This window comes from Callorhinus ursinus, unplaced genomic scaffold (assembly GCF_003265705.2).
Source record: "Callorhinus ursinus isolate GAN/ISIS: 27379988/994484 unplaced genomic scaffold, GSC_fseal_2.0 scaffold40, whole genome shotgun sequence".
Taxonomy (NCBI): domain Eukaryota; kingdom Metazoa; phylum Chordata; class Mammalia; order Carnivora; family Otariidae; genus Callorhinus; species Callorhinus ursinus.
The window spans coordinates 3,570,384-3,587,704 of NW_027397102.1; the positions used below are offsets into that span (position 1 = coordinate 3,570,384).

The following is a 17,321-nucleotide window of genomic DNA, read 5'->3' on the forward strand; positions in this document are numbered from 1 at the left end:
TACCAGTTTGCCTCTTTAGAAACAGCCACCCTAAGACTGGTTTCCTTTGGTCTAGAGCTTACTTAATGCATATAAAAAGCATATTTTCATGTGTGTGTATACATATGAATTAAAATATATATGGTAGTATATTACACACTGCTTTGTACCTGCTGTTCTGATTAGTGTTGTCTTTTGTAACTCTCTTGAGTACTTCCCTCACTCTGGACTCCTTAGGATTAGTGTGCATTGTTTTCTCTTTTCCCCACATACTGGTTGTATTCCTGTATTCATACTCAGATCAAAAACATTTGTTTCCTACTTGTAAAAGGAAGAATTTGGGACCACAGTGTCCCCACCACATTTACCATGAGTACCTCTTAAAAAATTCCACCAGGAAGCTGGAGGACAAGAGCTGCCTTAAGTCATTCTAGAAGCTATATTAGGTAGACATAATTAGGGAAGGGAGTTCTGCAACTGGCTGACCTAGCAAGTTGCCTCAGTTATATGTACAAATTCCTACCAAAGACAGCATGTGTTTTAACAGATTTAAACCCATATTCATTTTTATTTTTGCTTTACTATGAGTCACGTGCTGATTCCAAATAAAAGCAAGCAATTCCCTGATTTATAATTAAGTCACCCATTAAGTCTTAATTGCTTTTTGGGCCTCAGAATTACTGGGTCTTGTTCATCTTCCTTGAATCCCTTAAATCAAAATTGAAAGATAAATGGTAAATTCAATTTTTTATTAATAATCTTGGAACAAATACATTAACAATTTCTTAGTTATAAACCATTTTACAATTTCGAAGGAATTTTCACATATGCTAATTAAACCCTCACAACATCCCTGTGAGGTAGGCAGGGTCGGTGTTATTTTCCTATTACTGAGAACTAGGCTCAGAGGTGAAGTAAGGTCACATAGTTGGTAAATGATGGAGCCAGGACTAGAACCTAGGCTTTTTGACATGCTGCTTCCCTGAGAACATTCAAGTAATGATATCCTATGCTATATAATGAACATTTTTCTCCTATGGTGATCAGATCCGTTTTTGTAAGTTTGATACTACCTTTTTCCTAATATTCAAAAACACTCAAATGGTGATGAGACAAGTCTCTGTCACTGAACTCTTTCTCTTCAATGTATCAAGCACCATCCTAACATGAAACTTTCTTGTGTTACAAGTTTTGAGGATCCTTGGCTATAAGTTCTAAATTATGACATGAAAATTTATTTTAGAAAATTCTGCAAAATTCCTATATTGAGTGTGTCAGACTTACTTAAAAACAAGCCTATTTATATTTTTGAAAGCTTTGAATCTTTCCCACCAAGATGTTTAAACGTGTATAAATGGAAAATAGGGACAGGTATTTAGCAACATTACTGGGAAACCTATGCACAGTACACATAAGTGCAGGTCACATTACACCAACTTGTTTTTGTTGTTGGCCTTCTAGAGGAAGGAAAACCATTAGAGAATTTTAAGGTCTGATCCCATCTATGATATCCAGCAGGGTTCAAGCCGTAGTGATCATAGCATATATGTATGTGGTAGAAAGGGAAAAAAAAAACACTTGCTCTTCAGTGGTTTTTGCCTCGGTACAGTGTAAATACACTTATCAAGGCAGATCTTAAACTATAGCATCTCTGTTAAATTTAGAAATGTGAAATATGGTGGCATTATCGACTTGGAATATAAGACCGTAACTGACCCCAAACTACGTGTCAAAAGGAGAGTAAAAGCTCAGCATGAAAGGCAATGGATAAAACTCAAGTGCTCTGGTATGGAGAGAAAAACAGCAAAGCAAACTTTCAGGCGTGTAAAGCAGGTTTTAAAAACAGGAAAATGACACTGAACTGTATTATCAGGAATTACATGTTTTTAAACTCGAGTTTTGGCCTTCTAAAATTAGGAGTATTGGGAGAAACTTGAGCCTGTGGGGAAGAGGTGGTACAGAAAATGAATGGGATCTAGAAATGGGTTGAGGACATGGGAGGTTAGGGATCACCAAGAAACAAATACACTCCAAATTTAGAATCCCTTTAAATCCATCCTTTCCAAAAACTACTTCCTAAAGTTAGAGATTTGGTCAGAAAAGTTGGTGAAAACAAAAATTGTGACTATTTTACCTTATAAAAGAAAGTAGTATTTAAATGTAGGTTAGAAATTACGCTATTAAAGATTAGTCCACTGATGAGGCTGTAGAAACTTGAAACTTAAGTGCTGTCAGTGATATATGGCAGAAAACTGCTTCCAAATATAAAATTGTCATGGTAGAATTCAACATTAATCAAAATATTCAGAAACAAATACTTTTTTACTTGCAGCCTAATGAAAAAACATTGGTATGCTTACCTAAGATACCTGTTTTAAGAAAAAAATTCATTTAAACTACTGTGAAAAATACTGCAGCTACATTTAAGTTTTCTAAGATAAAACTTGAGAAGATAGAGAATATTCTAGTTCAGTATAATGGGCTCCAAACCAACTACAAGTTTGAAATACATCTTGATTGTATTCCTTACATAGTATCATTATCATCATCTTCGTGTTTTCTCTTCAATGGGTTTGATTCATTGGCCATGTTCTGTGATGAAACCATGTTGGTGGTAATAAGAATATTTTTGGGCCCAATTATTGAAGGATTAATCAGAACATTTTGAACTGCAGTTGTTGCAGGAACTGTAAAGAGGAGAAGACACCCTCAAACTGAATTACCCAATATTCAACAAGGCTAAATAAAATTCTAATAATTTAATAGCATGAATTGCAACTACATCATAGAAGAAACTTTGGTATTCATGCTACATTAAGAGTTGAATAAAATTTTTTAGTACTTTAAAGTACTTAAACTAGTATCTAGTACAACATTAAAATTCTGTTTTTTTGTTTTATTTTGTTTTAACTTAACCACCTAAAATTTTAGGTAGTACCTAGCCATGGGAAGCAGTGCACTGGACTCATGGAACATACTAAAGGCACATGTTCAGGGTCAGGAATCACATTTCCCTTATATAAGTAGTTTACTGTGTACAGTTAGATGTCAGAAGATGTAAAATTGAAATACATGCAGTAATAAACTATGCTGTAACAGAATTCTACTTACATATTATCCCAACTTCATATGTACCCTTCCATGAAGTGAGTGAAGGTATAATTATTTGATGTACAAGTTGTATTATTTCCTTGAGCTTTACCCCTTGCTTTTCCCTGAAGATGCCTTTGATTTGTGGACCTCAGCTTCTTTTAATTCAGTGGTGTTTGAGAATCTGATGGTCATACTGAATACTCTCCCTCCCAAAACATTACATATATGTAAAATCTCACACAATTTTAGTGGGCTCATAGACCCTTCTGAAGAACCCTGATTTGCAGCATTACTGCCACCTTCCTGGTATGATACTAAAACAACTCTTGCTATAGGAATACAAACTGTTCTATAATCACAAATTATTCACAAATTTTAAAATTCAAAAAAACTTCTAAAAAGAACCACTTGAGGCCCCCCCACCCCCGCCCATCATGTTACCTGATTTGACAGGTGTGGACTGAGAAGGTGGAATCTGCACCGTAAATCTTTGGCTTGTCACTGACACTGGAGGTGCAACTTTATTTGGGACAGACGTTTGCGGGGCTGCTGTGGTTGTAATTAACAGACCATGTTAGTTATAGGACTTCATATGGGTTCATATTCTGCACTCCTTAGCTTAACAGAAACTACCTTCAAAGCACAGGGAACTAATGAAAGGTGAGGAAAAAAATCATCAGAAATAAGCAAAGTACAAGCTCAATAGTTCAGATGCTAAAAATTCAGGATAGTACAGTGGTAAAGAATGTAGGCTCTGGAGCCTACCTTCTTGAGTTTGAATCTGGGCTTTATCATGTACTAGCTGAAAGTCCTTGGGCAAGTTTAAATTTAATCTTTTAGTACTTCAGTTTTCTCACCTGTCCAATGGGACAACAGTACCTATTACATGGGATTCTTGTGAAAATTAAAATAATCTCTGTAAAGCTCTTCAAATAGCATCTGACTCTGAATTTTAGCTACATGAAGTTGTGAAATTGAGTGTCTAAATGAGCTAGCAGAATAAAGACCCAAGTTTGCTATTCCTTATTTTGGGTGGCATTTTCAATCTCCGTCACTTACTGAGAATTAGAAAATGTCTACTAGGCTTGTGAAGCTAAGTCAACATGCATCTAACAAAAGCCTATCAAATAGACCCTCTTAGGGTGCCCAGGTGGGTGCAAAAGTCATATTCCTATTCTATACCCAGGTACTTTTTCAGAAAGGGATGTTGTAGATAATTTAGTCTAAACCCCCCATCTTAATTCTGCCCATTATTCCAGGTACAACTCAAATACCACCCCATTTTATAAAACTTGATTTGCTTAGAAGTCATTGCCTGCCTCTGAAATTCCCTTGCCATAGTATGAGAGCCTTTATTAGTGTCTTATCTCGTTCACTAAATTACAAGCCTTGTCTGAGACTTTTATCCTTAACGAGCATATGGTTTTTGTGCCTTATTCCTAATGGGCACTCCACAAATTTTTGCTTAATGTATAAATTTCGCAAGACTCAAAAAGACATATACTGACATTATAGCTATAGCTCTCAAAAAATTTATGGCAACACGTCTGTTCCTAGTTTTTCCTTTGGGGGTGCAGGCTTTCCATATATCCCTTTCCTCGGAACCAGCAGTGTGCCCAGGGAAGAGTTGCTGAAAAAACTACAACTATCCTCCCTAGGGACAAAGAGGAAGAAAGCCTGAATGGGGGAAGAAAGCTCAAAGGTACCCAGGAATTTGGTTTTAGTGCTTTCTCTCCCCAACTCAGGAGGTGGGGCCTTACTCTAACATATCTTCATTCCTAGGCAAGTTTTCTGATGTATTAAGGGTCGGTTCAAAGAATCTGATGAAGCTTAATGAAACAGTATTAGGTATTTTGTCGAAATTCACAATAGGTAGATGTTTTCTTGGCCATTACCATAAGGATTTGCTAACATTTAAGTAAGTATGGAGTTTCAGTTTTTGCAACTTTTTGTACATTTTAAACTTCTTTTGGTTGCATTCTTTTGCCAGTTTACCCAGAAATTTATTTCCGATAATAAGCAGGCTACTGCCATGAGTGTTTGGCAACTTGATTTGTATAGAAGGCAGAAAGAACACAGCTTAAACTTTATGGTGCCTAGTTTATACCAACAACAATGCTGGGTAACGTCCAATTCTATACTCATTTGGGATAAGATACTCCTTGTGGCTTTCTCATTTTGAAATCTGATAAAATAATGTTTATAGTTTTACTAGAGGACGAGCAAATGTTATCAATGGCAACACACATTTGGGAATTTCTGACTCAGCTTTTGACTTGGATTATAGTTCAAAATGAAGTGCCGAGGCACTTCTTTACCAGACAGAAAAGTCATTTCATTCTCTCACTTACCTACAGTAGGAGTGGAAGGTCTGCTACTAACAGCACCAACACTTAACCGTGGTACTAGTCTTCCCTGGTTAGGTCCCTAGGGGATTTAAAAAACTTATTAATTTTAATATTGTTCAGATCTGACCCTTACACTTACCAGGAATGAATTATTAATGGTAACCCATGGCAAGAATGTCCTGTTTCTGTTCCATTAGTGTTCTAAATCCAACATTTACACTAGGGTCTTCACAAGCATATATAGTATAAACAAAACATATATCTATACAAAGGATATGAGTACACATAATATAAAATTGTATATAGTATTTAAGTTTAGGGTAGAGTCTTATTTGGGGATAACAGCTAACATCTTCATGATTTTCAATCTTAACTAGTCAGTATCTTAACCTAAAAAGAAAGATACTCTTACAGCAGAATTTCAGACAACAAAGGCAGCTAGCTGAATGTGGGGAGAACTTTTTCAGTGGTGGGGGAGCCTTAGGTCATATTTCAGAAATTGAGTCCAATTCCTGATGGTATACCATTTACTCTGTTTTAAGGTGCCACAAAAAATGATAAAATGTAAATAGTGGGAGTTATGAGACCTGGGAATCAGTCCCAGCTTTGCTACTAATTCCATAGATGAATTGAGGATCAGTTCCTTGGTGTGAAAATTAATTGTTGAGTTAGATGAACACTAAAGTTCCTTTTTGTTCTAACAATGTTGGATCTTATATTTTGTATTTTAACATACTAGCTAATTGCAGAGATGGTATTTTCAAGGCTATAAATTTAAAAAATCCTAGTAAATTATCTTAGTCTTTAACCTACTAATCTATCTACAGGAATTTGCTTTTTACAAATTTCCCCTAACACATCTCACCTTTTTAAAAAACTAAGCTGACCACAGATTCTTACCTTTTTAATTAAGGACTTCAGCCTATAGTTTGGAGCTGTTAAGCAGTATCTGTCAGGTGGCAGTCTGGGTCCTGCGTATGGCTTAATCAGTGGTAAAGGGGTTTGATTTTTCTGCCTTGCAATATCCAGTAAAAACTAAAAAAAAAAAAAAAGAAAAATCCTTATTAGAACTACAATCTAAGAAAATTTTATGTAAAATGAACTTCAGATAAGTTTGCTCACATCTCTCGGAGGAGGAGAAGTAAAAGACTGATCAGCGCGACACTGGATTGCCAGTCTCACATCATCTGCATCAACATTAGGTTTCTTAGCATGGCTTGAATAAATTTTTGCATCGTCCAGAATTGTAGTCACATATCCTTTAAGAACAAAACATTATTAAACATGAAAACAACTTAATGGTTACGGTCACTTTTCTTTTTTTCTTTTTTTTTTTAAGATTTTATTTATTTATCTGAGAGAGAGAGAATGAGAGATAGAAAGCACGAGAGGGAAGAGGGTCAGAGGGAGAAGCAGACTCCCTGCTGAGCAGGGAGCCCGATGTGGGACTCGATCCCGGGACTCCAGGATCATGACCTGAGCCGAAGGCAGTCGCTTAACCAACTGAGCCACCCAGGCGCCCACGGTCACTTTTCTTAATGGGAGGTTCTACTAACTTCTAGAAAGTTTATGAATTTTGGTTCTATGATTGTCCTATTTGCATGGCCAATTTTAAACAGATACCACAGTATAAATACTACTGTCCCCTTAGCTTGAGCTCCCTTTTTACTGCTTTAGGCTGAATTCTATGATAGTAACTGTTCAAGCAGTTTAGTTGAAAATGTTCTTACAATAAAACAATGTTTTCAGATTCACAAGTTAGGCAAGTTTTTGGTGTTTTGTTAACTTACGGAAAGCAAATTCCAACATTTGATTTATAACCCTTGGTTCATACTCCGTAATTCCCATATCCTTCAGGATTTGTGCCATCACCTGTGGATTTGAATAAAAACGCCAGATGCATAATCTAGGTACTGGAAATCAAGACTGGACCAAAGGTAGTATTTATATTTATGATAAAAGTTCCCCCTTCTCTGGGCCCCAGACTTGTACTCATACACTTTTCCTCTCAAGTGAGTGTCGGGATCACACCAAAAGCCGTCGTAATCTCTCCTGAAAACTTTATTTTTTGGCGGGGGCAAAGAGAGAAGAAAAAGGCCCGGGTTGGCTTTCCCATCGGGAAAGCTAGGGGAGGCTACAGCTGGTTGTCATTTTCGGATGTGGCGATGGGGGAAGCTAGCATCAGTACTCTGGACGCGAGAGTCAGGGCTCACAGACCTGGCGAGACGACAAAGCGTATGGGGCCCAAGGCCCAGGAGACAAAGCCGGGTGACTGGACTCCGCACTCTGGCGGGCCGCAAGCCTCCCCCTAGTGGGGCTGCCAGGGTTGCGGGAGAAACGCCCTGGGGTCCAGGGCACCCCCGTATCCCACTCCTTCTGGCCGCCCCGATTGGGCTGAAGCGGGTACGCGAGCCCGTCCGGAGGCCCTCCGCCAGGGCCTGCCTCCCAAGACGCCAGCCGCGCCGAGCTTCATGCCCCGCCTCTCATCCTTCGCACTTACCAAGGCATCTCTCGGAGCGTTCTTGGGAGGCGCCATCTTGCCGGACTCCATGTTATCCTGCCGCTCGTCATCCGGGGAGAGAGGGCTGCTAGCTGGCTCCTCGCTCAGGCTCCACCCCTGCGGGGTGCGGAAGGCGGGGTTAGAGCGCGGCCCCGCGGGCTGTTGCTTTTCAGCTACTGCTCAACGCCGTGGAGTCGGAGGGCAGCAGGGCTAGCAGTGGAGCCAGCCGCGGGCTCGGGAGGTTTGGAAGAGACGGGTAAGTCTTCCCTGAGGAACCCTCGGCCAACACTTGGAAGAGCCAAGAAGCTCGTCTTCATAGAGCTGTTCCCCGGTAAAATGTACCAAATGGGTCACCCTTGTCTTTTCTGGGACCCCTCTTCACACTTTACCTGCTGCTACTCTGGCCCCTTCCATTTCCCTGCAATGCCCGCAAGGGCTCCCTCCACCTGCTCCTGTGATAGGGTTGCCTGGGTAAATAACAGTTAAATTTGTCAGATCAACGACGAATACATTTTTAGCTAAAGTATATCCCCAATACTACATGGACTATACTTGTCTACGAAATTATTTGTGGTTGATCTCACATTTAAATTTAACTTGGCATTCTGTATTTTTATTTGCTAAATCTGGCAACTCTACCCTATAGCCTGCTCTCCACACAGCAGGCCTTTGGTCAACTCTCATCATGCTCAAAGCCCTGTCATTGTCGCCCATTTCCTACTGATGAAAAGCTTAAAGCCTTTGCGGGCCTGCAAGATTCTCTGCTGGAGCCCCTCCAGCCTTGTCCCTGAGTAGTTTCCTCTCTGTCCCTGCTGAGGCCCACCCAGGGCTGTCACTTTGCCTCACAGATGCCCTCCCCTCCCCAGTTTCCACGCAATAACCTGAGTGACTTTCAAAAAAAACATGGATCAGTTAACCATCTCTGGCTTAAAGTGTCCCAAAGAGAACTCTTTCTTATTCCTCCACAATCTACCAATGCCCTAGTGTTCTCCATCCCAGAAAGAGGCACTCTGAGCTACCCAGCCCAGAAACAGCAGTTATCCATGTTATGCACCCCTCTCCCCACAATCCACAATCCACAATCTATAGCAGGTCTTATCAGGGCCACTTCCCAAAGTCGCACCATGTCTAAATGTGCCTCCACATCCTTATTCAGTGCTACCACGTGAACAGTCTAAACCCAAACATCCATACTCACCAAGACTACAGAAATAGGTCCTCGCAACAGGGCTACCCCACATTCTTCACACAACCAAAGGGATCTCTTAGTCATAAATCACATAATTATATTCCTTTCTTTAAAACCCTCTAATGGCTTCCTTCACAAAACAAATTCATACTGATTTGTGGGGGTTAGCAGGCCCTTCAGTTTTGGGCACCAGCTTACCTCATCAGGCTCATCTGAATCAGTCATCCACCAGGCAGCCATCTTGAATTTTCAGCATGTCCCCGAAGAACTATGTGTTCTTAACACGTTTCCAGTGGGAAATGCAAGCACCTTTCTCAGCTCACTCTGAGCAATCACTGTGTAAGACTAATAATGATTTTCTCCCTTTGGACTAGGTAGTACATGCACAAGGTACAAAGTTCTAAAAATACGTTTAAAAAATAAGAAAAAGAAACCCTCTCTGGCTTATTCCACCTACTAATTTATCTTTCACAGAAGGCACCACAGTTTACCAGTTTCTTGTCTATATAATTAACAAATATTACCTTTTTTATATTTTGTTCCCCCATCCAAATGGTATTGTACCGTTGGGGTGACCAACCTTTAGAGCGCCAACACAGGACACAGCTATACTAGATGAAAAGACTTTTAATACATACTAAATAATTGTGCAAAAGTGTTATTTTAATATAAAAATATGAAAGTAGATGTTTATTTAAAATTGTTTTCCTGTATTTTCTGTTACATGCTATTATTTAAACAAAACAATAGGACTAGTTAACAGTTAAACAATTAGTATTAATAGTAGGACTAAGTAAATACTTTGTGTGAGAAAATATGACAGTGTTTTTCATATTTCTGTCCCCTGTTACAGCAATTTATTTTAATTCTTGAATATTTAAATTTTATAGGTTGTAGTGTATATTCTTAATATACATAAATGTAAGACTTTTAAAAAGGAGAATGTAAATATAATATGTATGACAAGTTAGACATATCTGTTGCCCATATTTAGTAAAAAATAACAGTGAAATGTTTCTTTTGGCTCTATGGTACAGTAAGATATTTTTACTCTTTCTGTTTCTTTTCCAATAATATTTCTCTGAACTGCCTGCAGCCATTAGGACATCCTTGTTTTCTTTTATGTAGTGGTAAAACTGAATATAGTCTAACATAATATTCACTTTGATATGCATCTCTGGTCTTATCAAGCCCACATTAGACTGATTCTCGGTGTCAGTCCAGTGTGGTGACATCATCCTAAATGTCCTTTCAAAAAAAGTGTTTGAGGATGTAATATTCCTAAGTATTACTTACTAGGAATAGCAGGTTTGTAGGAGTTAGTTTTCAGTTCTCCAGAAATGTCTATTCACTAGAGGCTTGTCTTGGTAGACCACCTATTTGTCAGTCAGTTAGGCCCTTTGCATCTAGGCCGTCCATGACTAAAACGTTCATCATTTTTTTAACATTCCAAAGCATGTTAGATGTCATCATAAATTAAACCTTTTTTTCCCCTGAGGGAAAAAGGCTTTAAAGCGCAGAGGTAGTTTCAACTTGTGAAATTGAAGTTGGATTCCAAATAAGTTAAAATTTTAGTAAAGAAACGAGAGTCCTGTTTAACTTGGGTGACTTTCTGATGAGTTTTTGTTGTTGTTCTGAGGTAGTCTTATTTCCAAAAACTGTATGAGTTTCTGTATGAGTTTTTGTTGTAGCCTACACATAACATCAGGTAACTTGGGCACGGTCAGTTAATTCTTTTCTAGTCTCCATATGGCCTGTTCAAAGATCATCAAGCGGTTTTGGAGAGACAGCATATACATCTTTGTTTAACTGTAATCCTTTCACCATTCTCATCCTCAGTGTATTTACAAATTAAAGGACATTTTTCTTGTCCTGCATTTTGAAAGCAAGTTTACAGCAGGCCAACATTTTAACACCTTTTCTATGGGCAGTAACAATGATAGCTATCCTGTAAGGCACATGTTTTATGGAGATTATTCCTTCCATTTCAGTACAGTAAAAAATCTCACGAGGTGCTTTTACACATTTTGAGAAAACTTAAAAGTGTACAAAACTTCATTCTGAAAGCTTCAATAGCCCAAGTAAGAAATCACATTCCTTTTTTTTTTTTTAACAGTGTTGTGTATAAGATGTATGTACACTTAGCAGATAAGATCTTTTCATTTTCTTTGGTACAAAGTTTATAGACTGAATAGAATATGTCAAACTTTACATCTATGCTTGAATATGAGCGTAGATGAGCAAAGTATAGTTTGTATTTGGACAAGATATCAATATTCTTTTGTTTTGGGGCACCTAGGTGGCTCAGTCAGTTGAGTGTCTGACTTTTGATTTCAGCTTCGGCCCTGATCTCAGGGTTGTGAGATCAAGTCCTGCATCGGGTTCTGCACTGGGTGTGGAGCCTGCATAAGATTCTCTTTCTCCCTCTTCCTCTGCCCCTCACCCCCAAAAATATTCTTTGATTTTTTTATAGTATTTTTAAAATTAAGGTATAGTTGACATACAATATTATATTAGTTTCAGGTATCCCAATGCAGTGATTAGATATTTATATACATTATGAAATGATCAACATGACAAATCTAGTTACCATCTGTTATCATACATAGTTATTATATTATTGGCTATATCCCTATGCTGTACTTTACATCCCAGTTATTTATTTTGTGCTGGAAGTTTGTACCTCTTAATCCTCTTCACTTATTTTGCTCATCCCCCCCAACCCCTCCCCTCTGGCAACCACCAATTTGTACTCTGTATTTATGAGTCTGTTTCTATTTTGTTTGTTTTGTTTTTTAATATTCCACATGTAAGTGAAATTATATGGCAATTGTCTTTCTCTGTCTTATTTTACTTAGCATAATACTCTCTAGGTCCATCCATGTTGTCACAAATGGCAAGACTTCACTCTTGTTTATGGCTGAATAATAGTCTATTGTATATATATATACTATATCTTCTTTATCCATTTATCTATTGATGAACATTAGATTGCTTCCTTATCATGGCTACCATAAATAATGCTGCAGTAAACAGGGACATATACATCTTTTTGAATTAGTGTTTTTGTTTTCTTTGGATAAAAACCCAGAAATGGAATTGTTGGCTCATATGGTGTTTCTATTTTTAATTTTTTTTTAAAGATTTTATTTATTTATTTGACAGAGAGAGACACAGCGAGAGAGGGAACACAAGCAGGGGGAGTGGCAGAGGGAGAAGCAGGCCCCCCACAGAGCAGGGAGCCCGATGCAGGGCTCAATCTCAGGACCCTGGGATCATGACCCAAGCCAAAGGCAGATGCTTAACAACTGAGCCCCCCAGGGGCCCCTCTATCTTTAATTTTTTGAGGAAACTGTTTTCCCCGTGGTATATATTTTTTAATGTGATTGTTTTTTGACATTGAGTTATATGAATTCTTACCTTTTAAAGTTTTATTTATTTCAGAGAGAGAAAATATCTCAAGCAGACTCCCCACTGAGTGCAGAGCCTGATGCAGTGCTCAATCTTATGACCCTGAGATCATGAGCTGAGCTGAAACCAAGAGTTGGATGCTTAACAGATGGCACCACCCAGGTGCCTTGGGTTGTATGATTTCTTTATATATTTTGTATATTAACCCATTATCAGATATATTATTGGCAAATATCTTTTTCCATTTAGCAGATCGCCTTTGTTTTGTTGATGGCTTGTTTTGCTGTGCCAAAACTTTTTAGTTTGATCTAGTACCAATTGTTTATTTTTGCTTTTGTTTACTTTGCCTGAGCAGACAGATCCAGAAAAATATTGCCAAGACTGATGTCCAGGAGTTTACCGCCTATATTTTCTTTTAGGAGTTTTATGGTTTCAGGTCTTTAATATATTTGGTTTATATTTGTATATGACGTAAAAAGTGTTCTACTTTCATTCTTTTGCATGTTTTTGTCTGGTTTTCTCAACACCTTTTATTGAAAAGAGATGGTCTTTTCCCCATTGTACATTCTTGCCTCCTTTGTCATTGAATATTGACCATATAAGTGGGTTTATTTCTGGGTTCCCTATTCTAGTTCATTGATCCATGTGTCTGTTTTTGTGCCAGTGTCATACTTTTTGAATACTATAGCACTATAGCTTTGTAGTATAATTTGAAATCTGGGAGCTTGATACATCCAGCTTTGTTTTTTTTTCCCCTTCTCAAGATTGCTTTGGCTATTTGGGGTCTTTTGTGGTTCCATACAAATATTAGGATTATTTGCTCTAGTTCTGTGAAAAATTCTCTTGCTATTTTGATATGGATTGCATTAGATCTGTAGATCTGTAGATTGCTTTGGGTAGTATGGACATTTTAACATTATTGCTTCTTCTAGTCCATGAGCATGGAATGCCTTTCCATTTCTTTGTGTTGTTATCAGTTTCTTTTATCAATGTTTTGCCTCTTTCACCTCTTTGGTTAGGTTTATTCCTAGGTATCTTGTTATTTTGGGTGCAATTGTACATGGGATTGTTTTCTTAATTTCTTTTTCTGCAACTTCATTATTGGTGTGTAGAAATGCAACAGATTTCTGTACATTGATTTTGCATCCTGCAAATTTACTTAATTTGTATATCAGTTCTAGCAGGTTTTTGGTAGAGTCTTCCAGGTTTTCTATGTATAGTATCATGTCATCTGCAAATAGTGCAAGTTTACTTCTTTCTAACTGATTTAGATGCCTTCTATTTCTTACTGTTGTCTGATTGCTGTGACTAGGACTTCCAGTACTATGTTAAATAAAAGTGCTGAGAGTGGACATCCTTGTCTGGTTCCTGACCATAGTGAAAGGCTCACAGTTTTTCCCCATTGAGGATGATATTAGCTGTGGGTTTTTTGTTTATGGCCTTTATTATACTGAAGTAAGTTCTCTCTAGACCTACTTTGTTGAAGGTTTTTATCATGCATGGATGTTGTACTTTGTCAAATGCTTTGTTTTGAAATGATCATATGGTTCTTATCCTTTCTTTTAGTGATGGGTTGTATCACATTGATTGATTTGCAAATATTGAACCTCCCTACAATCCATGGATGTCTCATTTGATTGTGGTGAGTGATTTTTTTAATGTATTGTTGAATTCATCTTGCTAGTATTTTGTTGAGAATTTTTGCATCCATGTTCATCAGGAATATTGGCCTGTACATTTTTTTTAGTTGTGTCTTTATTTGGTTTTGGTGTCAGGGTAATGCTGGTCTCATAGAATGAATTTGGCAGTTTTTGTTCCTTTTTCATTTTTTGGAATGGTTTGAGAAGAATAGGTATTAACTCTTCTTTAAATGCGTGGTAGAATTTGCCTGTGAAGCCATCTTTTGTTTGTTGGGTTTTTTTTTTTTTTGATTACTGACTCAATTTCTTGGCTGGTTTACTGGTCTTATCAAATTTTCTGTTTCTTCCTGTTTCAGTTTTGGTAGTTTAAGTTTCTCAGAATTTATCCATTTCTTCCAGGTTGTCCAATTTGTTGGCATATAGTTTTTCATAATAATCTCTTATGATTGTTTGTGTTTCTGTGGTATTATTTCTCCTCTCTCATTTGTTATTTTATTTACTTGAATCCTTTCTTTTTTTCTTGATACATCTGGCTAGAGGTTTATAAATTTTATTGATTTTTTTCAGAGAACCAGCTCCTGGTTTTGTTGATCAACATATTTTTTTTTTAGTTTCATATCATTTATTTCTGCTCTAATCTTTATTGTTTCCTTCTTTCTGCTGGTTTTAGGATATCTTTTTTGCTCTTTTTCTAGCTTCTTTAGGTTGTGTATTTGAGATTTTTCTTGCTTCTTGAGGTAGGCTTGTAATGCTATATACTTCCCTCTTATGACTGCTTTTGCTGCATCCCAAAAGTTTTGGACTATTGTGTTTGAATCATTTTCTTTTATTTTTGCATTTATTTCCATATTTTTTTTTATTTCTTCTTTTATTTACTGGTTTACCCGTTCATTCTTTAGTAGCATGTTGTTTAACCTCCATGTATTTGTGGTCTTTGCAGATTTTTTCTTGTGATTGACTTCTAGTTTCATAGTTTTGTAGTAGGAAAGGTTCCTGGTATGACTTCAGTATTCTTGAATTTGTTGAGGCTTTTTTGTGTGGCTGCTATGTGATCTATTCTGGGGAATGTTCCATGTGTACTTGAAAAGAATGTGTATTCTGCTGTTTTAGGATGGAATGTTCTGAATATATCTGTTAAATCCATTTGGTCCAGTGTGTCATTCAAAGCCATTGTTTCTTTGTTGATTTTCTGCTTAGATGATCTGTCCATTGATGTATGTGGGGTGTTAGAGTCCCCTACTATTATCGTATTAATATCAATAAGTTTCTTTATATTTATTACTAATTGATGTATATATTTAGGTGCTTCCAAGCTGGCATAAATATTTACAATTGTTAGTTCTTCTTGATGGATAGACCCCTTAATTATGATAGTAATGCAATAGATTTTTGTATATTGATTTTGTTACCTGTGACATTGCTGAATTCTTGTATCAGTTCTAGCAATTTTTTGGTGGAGTCATTCAGGTTTTTTATATAGAGTATTATGTCTTATACAAATAGTGAAAGTGACTTCTTCCTTGCCAATTCGGATGCCTTTTATTTCTTTGTGTTGTCTGATTGCTGTGGCTAGAACTTCCAGTACTATGTTAAGTAACAGTGGTGAGAGTGGACATCTCTGTCTTGTTCCTGACTGTAGAGGAAAAGCTCTCAGTTTTTCTGCATGGAGGATGACATTAGCTGTGGGTCTTTCATATATAGCCTTTATTATGTTGAGGCCTATTCCCTCTAAACCTACTTTGTTGAGAGTTTTTATCATGAATGGATGTTGTACTTCGTGAAATGTTCTTTCTGCATCTATTGAGGGGATCATATGGTTCTTATCCTTTCTTTCACTGATGTGGTGTATCACATTGATTGATTTGTGAATATTAAACTATGCATGCAGCCCAGAAATAAATCCCATTTGATAATGGTGAATGATTCTTTTAATGTATTGTTGGATTTGATTGGCTAGTATTTTGTTGAGAATTTTTGCATCTATGCTCATTAGGGATATTGTCCCGTAGTTCTGTTTTGTAGTGGAGTCTTTATCTGGATTTGGTATAACGGTAATGTTCCCCTCATAGAATGAATTTGGTAGTTTCCCTTTCATTTCCATTTTTTTGGAATAGTTTGAGAAGAATAAGTATTCTTTAAAAGTTTGGTAGAATTCACCTGTGAAGCCATCTGGCCCTGGACTTTGTTTGTTGGGGGATTTTTGATTACTGATTCAATTTCGTTGCTGGTTATCAGTCTGTTCATGTTTTGTATTTCATCCTGTTTCAGTTTTGGTAGTTTATATGTTTCTAAGAATTTATTTCTTCCAGGTTGTCCAATTTGTTGGCATATAGTTTTTCATAATATTCTCTTATAGTTGTTTCTATTTTTGTGGTGGTGTTTGTTATTTCTCTAGTCTCCTTTGTGATTTTATTTATTTTGTCCTTTCCCTTTTCTTTTTGATGAGTCTGGCTAGGGTTTATCAGTTTTTTTAAAGCACCAACTCCTGGCTTCATTGATCAGTTCTATTGTGTGTGGGTTGTTTTTTTTTTTTTTGGTTTCTATATCATTTATTTCTGTTGTAATCTTTATTATTTCCCTTCTTCTGTTAGCTTTAGTCTTCTTTTGTTATTCTTTTTCTAGTTCCTTTAGGTGTAAGGTTAGGTTGTGTATTTGAGATTTTTCTTGCTGTTTGAGGTGGGGCTGTATTACTATATACTGTTCCCTTAGGACCACTTTTGCTGCATTCCAAAGGTTTTGGACCACTATGTTTTCATTTTCACTTTTTTGCATGTATTTTTATTTCTTTGATTTCCTGTTTGACTTATTCATTGTTTAGTTGCGTGTTGTTTAACTTCCATGTATTTGTGACCTTTCTAGATTTTTTCTTGTGGTTGACTTTAAGTTACACAGTGTTGTGGTCAGAAAATATGAGTGCTTTGATCTCAGTCTTTTTGTACTTGTTGAGGCCTGATTTATGACCTAGCAGCACCTTTAGGGTTTTACCTCAGCCAAGCCCACTGACCTTTTAAAACTCCAGGCTTTAAGCCACGCTGGTTGCAAGAACTCACGAAAATCAGCGCCTCTCGTTTTCCCAGCCAATGACTTTGGGGAAGTGTTCTCCTTATGCATTCCCATTTGTTCCTCTCTTGCCTTTCTCCATGACCATGGTTCTCTCCCCT

The 17,321-nt window shown here is 37.2% G+C and overlaps 1 protein-coding gene and 1 long non-coding RNA gene across 2 annotated transcripts in view; one reads left to right on the forward strand and one right to left on the reverse strand.

The window, feature by feature from the left end:
• Positions 1-714: 714 nt before the first annotated feature.
• TAF9B (TATA-box binding protein associated factor 9b) lies at positions 715-8,029 on the reverse strand. Its single transcript, XM_025881994.2, has 7 exons — positions 7,921-8,029; positions 7,211-7,292; positions 6,543-6,679; positions 6,321-6,455; positions 5,424-5,499; positions 3,514-3,621; positions 715-2,666 (listed from the first exon to the last, which is right to left on the reverse strand). Exons 1-7 carry the CDS (start codon positions 7,969-7,971, stop codon positions 2,506-2,508), a joined length of 750 nt encoding a protein of 249 aa, XP_025737779.1. The 5' UTR covers positions 7,972-8,029; the 3' UTR covers positions 715-2,505.
• Positions 7,986-17,321, forward strand: part of LOC141370613 (uncharacterized) — a 204,168-nt gene continuing 194,832 nt past the window's right edge. The window contains exons 1-2 of the long non-coding RNA XR_012374802.1: positions 7,986-8,176; positions 14,087-14,162. This is a non-coding gene — a long non-coding RNA (uncharacterized lncRNA). The remainder of the gene's footprint in view (positions 8,177-14,086; positions 14,163-17,321) is intronic.

Excerpts from the sequence above, each read along its gene's own strand:
- TAF9B (XM_025881994.2), bottom strand. The coding sequence starts at position 7,971 with ATGGAGTCCGGCAAGATGGCGCCTCCCAAGAACGCTCCGAGAGATGCC. Across the intron at positions 5,500-6,320 it reads TGAAGTCCTTAATTAAAAAG|GGACCTAACCAGGGAAGACT; the intron begins GTAAGAATCTGT and ends TAAATCCCCTAG. Across the intron at positions 2,667-3,513 it reads GTCCACACCTGTCAAATCAG|TTCCTGCAACAACTGCAGTT; the intron begins GTAACATGATGG and ends TCCTCTTTACAG.